Source organism: Camelus dromedarius, chromosome 14 (assembly GCF_036321535.1).
Source record: "Camelus dromedarius isolate mCamDro1 chromosome 14, mCamDro1.pat, whole genome shotgun sequence".
NCBI classification, from domain to species: domain Eukaryota; kingdom Metazoa; phylum Chordata; class Mammalia; order Artiodactyla; family Camelidae; genus Camelus; species Camelus dromedarius.
In genome coordinates this window covers 39,480,484-39,490,274 of record NC_087449.1, presented here as the reverse complement: position 1 = coordinate 39,490,274, position 9,791 = coordinate 39,480,484, and the positions used below count along the sequence as shown (strand labels likewise).

Below are 9,791 nucleotides of genomic sequence, written 5' to 3'. Positions count from 1 at the left end.
TTTATCCTCATTCAATCTCTTCCTACACCAGCCAGCATCAGTCCCCCTTTCATGTTATCCCCTGAGGTCACTGTCCCCTTTCCCCTACCCTTCCTCAGTCCCATTCTCACTTTACTCTTGATTTGTCACTTCTCCTAGGGTGTATGGAGATGTTTCACGTACTTTTTGTCCTCTTCTCCCACGACATGGCACGCAGGTGTGTTTCTCCTCCCTGCCATGACCAAATGTAGCACACATAACCCGGGAGAATGAGGGGTCTAAATAACAGCTTATGAACTCAGACCTGGGTTTGATACTGATGGTGCCAGTGACTTGCTGTGTCTTATTTGGCATTTAGCCTCTGAACCTCAGTTTCCTCATCTGTAAAATGGGACGATTCTTACTCCAAAGACTAAACTCTCAGAATGTAGTACCTGGTAAACAGTAAGTGCTCAGTGTTTGCCTGATTGACATAGACTGCTGTGAGGGTAACAGCGAATTCCTTCTGTACATGTGCTACGCAGAGGACTACTTTATAAAGTTTTATATCTAAATTAATTTGACCCAGCAATCCTATTAAGAGTACTGTTGTTACAACCCCCGTTCTGCAGATGGGGAAACAGCCTTAAAGACATTAACTTTGTTAAGAGTCTCAGTAAATGGCAGAGCCCAATATTCGAACGAAGGCAGTTTGGCACCTGAATTAAAAATTATGCAACGCCATCTCCCAGATGTTAGAGTGCACAGGAAGTGCTTAACAGTGTAGGTAAATAGGAACTGCTCAAACTGGTAGTTATTTTCAGGGAGTCGGTGTTTCTGAGGGCCCGGGGAGCTGACCCCGAAGACCAGAATCTGGAGAGGCTAGCCAGGAGAACTACAACACCCATGAGGCTCCGCGCCTTCCTCTGAGGCACTTCCGGTTGGCTTGGGGCTCTGAGGCAGGCCATTGGTTCTCTGTGGGCGGCTTGGCGAGGATTGGAGGGCGGGAGCCCTGCCGTTTAAGATTGGTAAAATTGCCATCCGCCCCGCCTCAAACGCCCGGAAGTAATCTCCCTTGAGACCCATGCGTAGCTGAGAAACGGGAATTTGAAAGGGTTGGGGGCTGGACCAAGGGCTGCGGAGTGAATGACCCCCAGCCCCCTGCCCCTACCAAACGACTCTGACCCCTTGAGGACTGCGTTTGAGGACGCGGGGCCTGAAGCTGACCGAGGGAGATCCCCGCTGCTTCCCGCCACCGAAGCTGTGCCTCATGGTATCTACGTTCAGTAGCCCCGCCGAGGCGGCGCTGCAGCGAGAGGCGGGCGCAGCAGGGCTGCTCACTCCTCTCGATGACCTGGATCGAGTGTACGAGCTGGAGCGAGTCGTTGGATTTGTCCGCAACCTGGGGTGTCGAAGGGTGAGGGCAGGTTCGAGAGGGAATGGTTGCCCAGAGGATTGGGATCTTGGGGTATTTTTGTGAGGATGGGGTCTGGGGGAGGTGTTCCTCTGGAAGGCGCTTTGAAGGTTAGGTAGGGAGTCCCGGCAGGTTTTCCTTGAAGAGGCCCTCGGTGCAGGAGAGGCCGTATCTGACTCCATGCTTTATGCTTAAAGGTGGCCTTGCAGTTCCCTGACCAGCTGTTGGGAGATGCTGGGGCCGTGGCTGCACGACTGGAGAGGGCTACGGGGTCGAAGATGTTCATTCTGGGAGACACGGCCTATGGCAGGTGTGAACTTGAGTTTAAGGATTGGGGGTGGGGTAGGTTTAGTGATCTGGGGCTCATGGTGTTTCTCCTCTATGACAGCGTCTGCCCCAATGGCTGTATTTCTCCATTATGATGACTCCTCTCCTGCTACTAGCTTTTCTCAGTGACAGCGTTTTCTTTTCGTAATGTCATTTTCTTCACTGACCACGTGTCCCATTGATGACAGCAACTCTTCCTGATGAGAACCCCTCTCACTAATGGTATCTCCTTTGCAGCTGCTGTGTGGATGTACTGGGTGCTGAGCAAGCTGGAGCTCAGGCCCTTGTACATTTTGGCCCTGCCTGCTTAAGCCCTCCTGCCCGCCCACTGCCTGTGGCCTTCATCCTTGGTCAACGTTCTGTGGCCTTGGAACTCTGCGCTAAGGCCTTTGAAGCCCAGAACCCAGACCCTACAGTTCCTGTGGTGCTGCTGAGTGAGCCGGCCTGCGCCCATGCCCTGGGTGAGGGGTTTTGCCTGTGCATGCCACTCTGTGCCTTCATTTCCCCATTTCAGTACAGTCCCATGGAGCTCTCAATATGGGCTTGACCCCACTCTTTGCTTTTGGGTCACATTCAGTCTCCTGGGGATGAGGGGGATCCTGATTTACCAGGCCCCAACCCTGACACCACTTCCTTCTTCCAGAGGCCTTGGCCACTCTTCTGCGCCCACGGTACTCAGATCTGGTTGTCTCCAGCCCGGCTTTTCCCCTGCGAGTGGATTCCCTCAATCCAGATCCTGAACCCCTGGAGCGTTTTGGGCGCCACTTCCCCCTGGCTCCAGGGAGGTGTCTGGAAGAGTATGGTGCCTTCTATGTTGGGGGCTCTGAGTCCATTTCAGACCCTGACCATGACCCAGACCTGAGCCGGCTGCTCTTGGGCTGGGCACCAGGGCAGTCTTTCTTCTCCTGCTGCCCAGACACAGGGCAGACTCGGAATGAAGGTGCTCGGGCTGGGCGGCTCAGAGCACGTAGACACTATCTGGTAGAGAGAGCTAGAGATGCCCGTGTGGTGGGGCTGCTGGCGGGCACACTGGGTGTGGCCCAACACCGTGAGGCACTGGCACACTTGCGGAACCTGACGCAGGCTGCCGGCAAGCGTAGCTATGTTTTGGCCCTGGGACGACCCACGCCTGCCAAGCTTGCCAACTTCCCTGAGGTGGATGTCTTTGTGCTATTGGCCTGTCCTCTGGGTGCCCTAGCCCCCCAGCCTTCTGGCAGCTTCTTCCGGCCTGTATTGACACCGTGTGAGCTGGAGGCTGCCTGCAACCCTGCCTGGCCACCTCCAGGCCTGGCTCCCCACCTCACACATTATGCAGACTTATTACCTGGTGAGTGGTGGGGGCACTGCCTAAGCTAAAAACACTTGGGGCATGGAGTCAGGGGGCCAGTATGGATCCTCTTTCATCTTCCCTTCCAGGCTCTCCCTTCCACGTGCCCCTCCCTCCACCTGACTCAGAGCTGTGGGACACCCCAGATGTGTCACTCATTACTGGGGACCTACGACCCCCACCTGCCTGGAAGCCATCGAGTGATCCTGGATGCACAGCCCTAACGCCGCGGCCCCAACTGGAGCTGGCTGAGAGCAGCCCTGCAGGTGAGTGTGGCAAATCCCCACTCCCCTCTGAACTCTTCCCCCGGATTCAGCCCACTCAGCCTTAGCCCCCTACCTCTGCAGCCTCGTTTCTTAGTTCTCGGAGCTGGCAGGGACTACAGCCCCGCTTGGGTCAGACGCCAGTGACAGGAGCTGTGAGCGGAAGACGAGGGATTGCCATCGCCTACGAGGATGAGGGAAGCAGCTGATACCATGTGGGACCAGAGTCACAGGTGGACTTAAGAATCACTGCTAAAACCTTTAGTGCTCCCTACATCAACCTCACCCCTCTGCCAGGATCCTTGAAGGAGACTCTCACTGAGGCAGCCCCTCACTTAGGATAGGATCCAGCTCTATCCTGTCCTTTCCTGGCACTGGCACAGGTACACAGCTTGGCAGATATTGGCTTACTAAATGCCTGTTGTTTGACTGATGGGGGGAAATGGCTTTGGGTCTTCCCTGAGGCCTTCTGGGCCAACTATCCTCCTGGGAGCAGTCCAAGACCTCTGGCCAGTCCCAGTTCCTGTTGTGCAGTCAAAGGCAGGTGCTAGATGGTCTAGACCAGGGCTCTTAACCTTGGCATTATTGACACTTTGGGCCAGATAATTGTTTGTTGTGAGGGGCTATCCTGTGCATTGTAGGATGTTTAGCGTCGTCTCTGGTTTCTGCCCACTGGATGCCAGTAGCATACTCCTCCCCAGTTATGATAACCAAAAGTGTCTCTAGACATTGACAAATGTCCCCTGTGGGTGCAAAATTGAGAACCACTAGTCTATACCTATGCTGTTCAATACAGTAGCCACATGTGGCTGTTCAAATATAAATTTGAATTAACTAAGATTAAAAACTCAGTTTCTCAGTTATACTAGTCAAATTTCAGTGCTCAGAAAGCCACATGAGAGGACAGCACAGATATAGGCCATTTCCTGACATTTCTGTCAGGCTATACTGGTCTACCCTGACTCCAGTTTGTTTCTCAGGGAACAGAAACTTGAATAAACTAGATAATTTTTCTTCTTGTTTCTTTTTATTTGTCAAATGCTGCAGGTCTTACACAGGTCGTGTGGGTCCAGATCTGAATTGTATTTGACTGGATTCCTGTCCTCACAGTGTAGTTGGAAGAAAGGCAGTTAAAACAGGCAATTACCACACAGTGAAGCAGTATTTGTGAGGAGGGAAGTCCCCAAGGGTAGCTGAAGCCCAGAAGAGACTTACCAGAGGGAGTGTTACCCAAGCTGGATCTCTTTGAGAAAAAAAATAATTATCGGAAGAAATGGAGTGAAAAGGACATTTGGGCAAAGGGTACACCATGCTTAAACACACAGGCATGAACTAGCATGGTGGGTGCTTCAAGCAAAGTGGAGTTGCTGGACCCTAAAGGTTCAGAGGTATGAAGAAAACTACTCACGTCATTCCCTGCATTTGCTGAGAATTTTGGCCTATTGGCATTGTCCGGGGTGTTGAAGAAGCCAGTGAACAGGGAGATGTGGTTACTGCCCTCAAGGATTGCCCAGTCTGCTGGTGGAGGCAATTTATAAACTCAACTGTGGTAACTGGGACAAGGGTACCAATCATGTTCTACAAATATGTATTGGGCACCCACTGTGTGCCAAGCACTGGAAATCCAGTGGTGAGCTCAGGGATCCTTTAACAGTGCTTACATTCTCTTGGTGGGACAAGCTAGACAATCATAACACTTAGTATGCCGAATGGTGATGAGTGCCGTGGAGAAATACAAAGCTAGGAAGGAGTGTAAGAGAGAGGGGCTTGCAATATTAAACAGGATGGTCAGAGAGGGCCCCCCCCCCATGTTTTATGTTTATCAGTAGTTCATTGCTTTTTATTGCTGAACATTCACCCATAGTATAAATATGCTACAATTAGACTATGCATGTTGACAGAAGGGAAGGCCTTTTGAAGACAACAAGCAAAGACTGAGAGAAGTTACAAGTGAGCCACATGAATAGTAGGGAAAGCAGTAGGAACAAGTGCACGTGCAATGCGGTGGGATAATGACTGGTATGTACAAGGAATAGCAGGGAGGCCAGAACAGCCAGAGGAGGGAGTTAGTGGGGAAGTATTAGGGGGTGAGGTCAGGTAAGAGGCATGGGGAGCAGCATCAGTAGAGGCCTAGAAGGCCACTATAAGGACTATGGCTTTTATTCCGTGGGAAATGGGAGCCACTGAGGTATTTTAAAGAGAGTAACACCATTTTGCTTAAGTTTCATAAAGATCTCCAGGGAGGCGGGGGAGCCCAGAGCAGGCGCCCTGCCTCTGGTTGTGGAAGGAAGGCTTCCTGGAAGAATGGTATCTGAGGACCAGCAGGTGTTGGCCAGGCCCTGTAGTGAGCACAAAGAAGCGTGCTTCAGGTAGAGGAAACAGCAGGGCTCAGGGAGAGAGCAGACACTCTCACGGAGCTGGGCGGGCCGGCCAGGGACGAGGCCCGCGGGATCAGCACTGGCTTGGAGGCTAAGCTCGGGTGGAAAGCAGAGCTGGTGGGCCAGGGCAGGGAGGAGAAGGAGCGGGCGTGGAGGGATGCGAGCCGGGCTGCCAGGGAGAGGGCGAGGTACTCCGTAAGGAGGGTACCCGAGCCCCTAGGGGCGCGAGACTACAACCACCACAATCCTTAAGCGCTAGCAGTTCCGGCGTCGCCAAGTACCAGACCTGCGGCGACCCGGCGTGGGGTCACGTGGCTCTGGTACGTCACGTGGGCGAGTCAGGTGACGCTGCGGGGTGGGCCGACAGATTGCGGGGCTGACGGTGGACGCAGGGACGCGGTTCAGTTCCGGACCCCCCAACCGAGCCCCGCTCTCTTTGCCGCCATGACGGGGCTGGTGCTGCTCTACTCTGGGGTCTTCGTGGCCTTCTGGGCCTGCATGCTCGTCGTGGGTGAGGCCGGGCCCTGGCGGGCGGGGCCGGCATCGGGCCGAGCTGGAGCCCAGCTGGGAAGCGGGGTCTTGGGAGTACTGGTACCCCGGGCCCTGCCGCGTTCCTGTCCCGGGCTCTAGCCCCGACAGAAGAGACCTGGATCTCCAGCTGCTTGAGGAGGGGCGCCGGCGGGGGCCGATGGGGACCGCGAGCGCAGCTCTAGTGTTTCTGCCGCCTCTTTCCCCGGCACACTGCTGTGGTCCCTCTCTTGCTCCTGATCGGCCTGCTTGGGTCACGAGCCGGCTGCTCCAGTTCCTCTTTTCCCGATCGTTTTGCCTTCCCCCACCCACAGTTTGTTGGGTAAACAGCGGTGCAGACTGGGCTGACTGGATCTGGTGAGGCCGTCCCAGACCTCTTTGTCCTTCCCCTCGTCCAGGGTATTCTGGTCTGCGGGTAGCTAGCTGCCCTTGGGAGGTCTCGATCTGGGAGGTGCAGTCACAGAGGGAGATACGTTACTGAGGGAGTGGCAGAAAATGGAGGCCTGAGCTGAGGGATGTGTATACAGCTGTGCTTTCACGTGGGGCCCGCCTGCGGACTCTCCTTGACTTAGGTATAGGCAGCTCTTCGGGAAGGTGGTCCATCAGCTGGTCAGCAACTTATTGTCTAAGTTAGGGAGCTTCTCTTCAGGGAGGAGCCCCTAACCCCATTTTTCTTACTGCTTCAGGAATCTGCTACACCATTTTTGACTTGGGTTTCCGCTTTGATGTGGCATGGTAAGGGAGAGGATTTCCCTAGGAGAGTCTTTGCAACCTGCCTTCTCTGATCTGAACCCCCAACCCCACCCCACCCCACCCCACCCCTCAGCTGTCTGGGAAATAGGAAATGTTATGTCTCAGCATGCAGGACTGGTGGGATTGGAGTGGACACGGGGGTGGATTTTGTGCTCACTTCTCTACCAGAGCTGAATGCCTTCCTTTCTATCCGCACACCAGGTTCCTGACAGAGACTTCTCCCTTCATGTGGTCAAACCTGGGCATTGGCCTCGCTATCTCCTTGTCTGTGGTTGGGGCAGCATGGTGAGTTTTGGAGCCATGGGACTGAGTGAGGGACTGAATCATAGCAGGTGGTGTCATTGGGCTCTTAGTCACCTTGGGAGCAATGACAAATTTGCGCTCTGCTCATTGGTTTCTTATCCATTTTCCAGGGGCATCTATATTACTGGCTCTTCCATCATTGGGGGAGGGGTGAAGGCCCCCAGGATCAAGACCAAGAACCTAGTCAGGTAAGTGTAAGACCCTTGGACTGTTGTCAGAACCAGTTGCATTTGGAGCTGCCTGTGTATATGACCTGACATGGTATTCCTGACCAGCCTCCTGATGGGATGGGGTGTCAGTGAGGGAGAGGTGGCTGAAGAATCTGGGGAGAAAGGTTGGTTTCTTTCTCATTTCTTTCTTCCTCTCCTCTCCTACCCCCAATCCCCCACTGCCACTACCAGCATCATCTTCTGTGAGGCTGTGGCCATCTATGGCATCATCATGGCAATTGTCATTAGCAACATGGCTGAGGTATGGAGGACCAGGGTGGGGTGGGCATCCATTTCAGTATATTGCTTAGTGATGGTGGGGAGGGGGATGGAGTATGGGGTGGTATCTGATTACTTCTCTGCCTCCCTCAGCCTTTCAGTGCTACTGACCCCAAGGCCATTGGCCATCGAAACTACCATGCAGGTAGGTGGGTGTGTGGAGGCAAAAGGCTGGGGCTTCACAGCTTCTTCCCCATCCCATGCACCCTCAAGCTCAGACTCCTCATTTTGATAGTCCCCCACCTACTTTGGCCTGCTCTGCAGAGTTGGGGTGGTGGCTGGCCCCATTAGTTTGTGCTGGATTCTTGCCCTCATCTCTCCTTGTTTCTGGCTTGACCTCAGTGCTCCCTTTCCATCCCCGCAGGCTACTCCATGTTTGGGGCTGGCCTCACAGTGGGCCTGTCTAACCTCTTCTGCGGAGTCTGTGTGGGCATCGTGGGCAGTGGAGCCGCCCTGGCTGACGCGCAGAACCCCAGTCTCTTTGTAAAGATTCTCATCGTGGAGATCTTTGGCAGTGCCATCGGCCTCTTTGGGGTCATTGTTGCAATCCTTCAGGTGCTGAATCCCCCTGGGGAGCCTCTGTCCTTGTCCCCAACCCAGCCTCACCCTTCTGGAGGAGCCGCAGTGTACCCTTCTCAACCTGTAACCGTAGAACCCCTGAACAGCTTCCACACTGCATTCCCATCTTCTGGTTTTCCCCTTTTGAAGCCTTCCATTTATTTGTTTCCAGCTTGGTATCTGACAACTGTCTTTTTTTGTATGTTGTATTGTATCTATATATGTTTCACTTAGCCTCTCTTTTCCTGTTGTTATTGTATCTGTCTCGCTGTTTCTTTGTAGTGTAGACCAGGTTGGGATCTCGTCTGTGTCTGTCTTGGTGTGAGTGACTTTCTCATGGCCTGTGGGTATCTATGCTGTCAGCAGGACAGCACAACTGAGGTGTGTGTATCTTGTTTGTTTGGAAATGTGTGAGTGTGGCTAAGGAGCAGCTGAGTGTGACTGGGGGAGCCTGACTGGGGGAGCCTGACTGGGTTGACGTTCGGTGACTCTCACTGTCCGTATGCAGCTTCGGTCTGTCTGTCACGCAGTCCAGCTCTGTAGTTGTCTGTCTCTGTTCATCTGTGTTTGTCACAGCATGTCCATCCTGGTCCAGTTATCCGTGTGTTGTGGCCCCTCCATCCTGCCATGGGTTTGCTAGGTCTCATCTGTCATTTGTCACTGTCTAATTTATTTCTCTGTCCCTGCCTGATTTCTCCTGTTCTTTTTTTTTTTTTGCAGACTTCCCGAGTGAAGATGGGTGACTAGATGATCTGTGTGGGTGGGGGCCGTGCCCCACTCTTATTTATGTGTGGTTTTCCCGGGACAGCTGGAGTTGTGCCCCTTAGGCTTTCAGGGGGCTCAGTGTTCAGGGCTCTCCCCACACTCCTCGCTGCGTCAACTTGGAGGCACTGCCTGGCTGGATCCTCAGTGTGGGAATGGGCTGCTGATGACTATGTGCAGCTTTGCACCTGTGTCCCACCACCACCTGTAAACCATCTTCCCAGTGTTTGTGAAATAAAAGTGGTATTTGTCTGGGTCAGTGCCGCTTCTGTTGCCTTCCTTCACCACCTCCTTTCACAGAGGGAGGGTAAACAGGTCTATAAGCCTCAACCTCATGCCAGCCTCTTGCCAGCTTTCTGACTCATACACACTGTCTCTGCTCTGGACAGAGCTGGCTCTTGGGTGGGGAGGGAAGAATGCTGGGCTGAGGACTCTAGCCCTGAACATCTTCACTGAAGGGAAGGAGGGAGTCAGGATATGGACCCAGGTGTTTGTGTGGGAGGGAGGTGTCCTTCTAGTCCCATGCCCTCAGGGCTCTTGTCAGATCAGCTGCAAGTACTCACCCTACTCTACCCTCAGGTATCCATCACCTCTTATGCCGTGGGGCTTGGAACGCATTCATTTGCCTCCATGCATCTCAGCACCATCCCCTGTCAGTAACTAATTTGATCCCTTGTTTCCAAGGCCCTGTCCGGCTCCTCCCACTCCTGTCCAACCTCTTACCCAACCTTC

General features: G+C 53.7%; 2 protein-coding genes across 5 annotated transcripts; both read left to right on the top strand.

The window, feature by feature from the left end:
* The first annotated feature begins 1,024 nt into the window (after window positions 1-1,024).
* On the top strand, window positions 1,025-5,886 carry DPH2 (diphthamide biosynthesis 2). 3 transcript variants are annotated; one of them, XR_010383862.1, is made up of 7 exons: window positions 1,025-1,375; window positions 1,570-1,682; window positions 1,937-2,160; window positions 2,343-3,026; window positions 3,116-3,292; window positions 3,374-3,672; window positions 4,337-5,886. XR_010383862.1 is itself a non-coding variant. In XM_010982306.3 (6 exons), exons 1-6 carry the CDS (start codon window positions 1,229-1,231, stop codon window positions 3,496-3,498), a joined length of 1,470 nt encoding a protein of 489 aa, XP_010980608.2. In that variant the 5' UTR covers window positions 1,025-1,228; the 3' UTR covers window positions 3,499-4,302. The 3 variants fall into 3 exon arrangements, 2 of the variants coding, with proteins under 2 accessions (XP_010980608.2, XP_010980609.2); XM_010982306.3 differs by lacking the exon at window positions 4,337-5,886 and having other exon boundaries at window positions 3,374-4,302; XM_010982307.3 differs by lacking the exons at window positions 2,343-3,026; window positions 4,337-5,886 and having other exon boundaries at window positions 3,374-4,302.
* A 110-nt stretch (window positions 5,887-5,996) lies between these two features.
* ATP6V0B (ATPase H+ transporting V0 subunit b) lies at window positions 5,997-9,318 on the top strand. Of its 2 annotated transcripts, XM_010982305.3 has the most exons (8): window positions 5,997-6,178; window positions 6,882-6,930; window positions 7,150-7,233; window positions 7,362-7,439; window positions 7,653-7,722; window positions 7,833-7,884; window positions 8,104-8,294; window positions 9,018-9,318. In XM_010982305.3, exons 1-8 carry the CDS (start codon window positions 6,112-6,114, stop codon window positions 9,042-9,044), a joined length of 618 nt encoding a protein of 205 aa, XP_010980607.1. In that variant the 5' UTR covers window positions 5,997-6,111; the 3' UTR covers window positions 9,045-9,318. The 2 variants fall into 2 exon arrangements, with proteins under 2 accessions (XP_010980607.1, XP_031321480.1); XM_031465620.2 differs by lacking the exon at window positions 6,882-6,930 and having other exon boundaries at window positions 6,048-6,178.
* The last annotated feature ends 473 nt before the right edge of the window (window positions 9,319-9,791 follow it).

Coding starts and splice junctions, on each gene's coding strand:
- ATP6V0B (XM_010982305.3), top strand. CDS start 6,112: ATGACGGGGCTGGTGCTGCTCTACTCTGGGGTCTTCGTGGCCTTCTGG. Junction 6,179..6,881: donor GGCCTGCATGCTCGTCGTGG/GTGAGGCCGGGC, acceptor TTACTGCTTCAG/GAATCTGCTACACCATTTTT. Junction 6,931..7,149: donor TTCCGCTTTGATGTGGCATG/GTAAGGGAGAGG, acceptor TCCGCACACCAG/GTTCCTGACAGAGACTTCTC.
- DPH2 (XM_010982306.3), top strand. CDS start 1,229: ATGGTATCTACGTTCAGTAGCCCCGCCGAGGCGGCGCTGCAGCGAGAG. Junction 1,376..1,569: donor GCAACCTGGGGTGTCGAAGG/GTGAGGGCAGGT, acceptor TTATGCTTAAAG/GTGGCCTTGCAGTTCCCTGA. Junction 3,027..3,115: donor TTATGCAGACTTATTACCTG/GTGAGTGGTGGG, acceptor CTTCCCTTCCAG/GCTCTCCCTTCCACGTGCCC.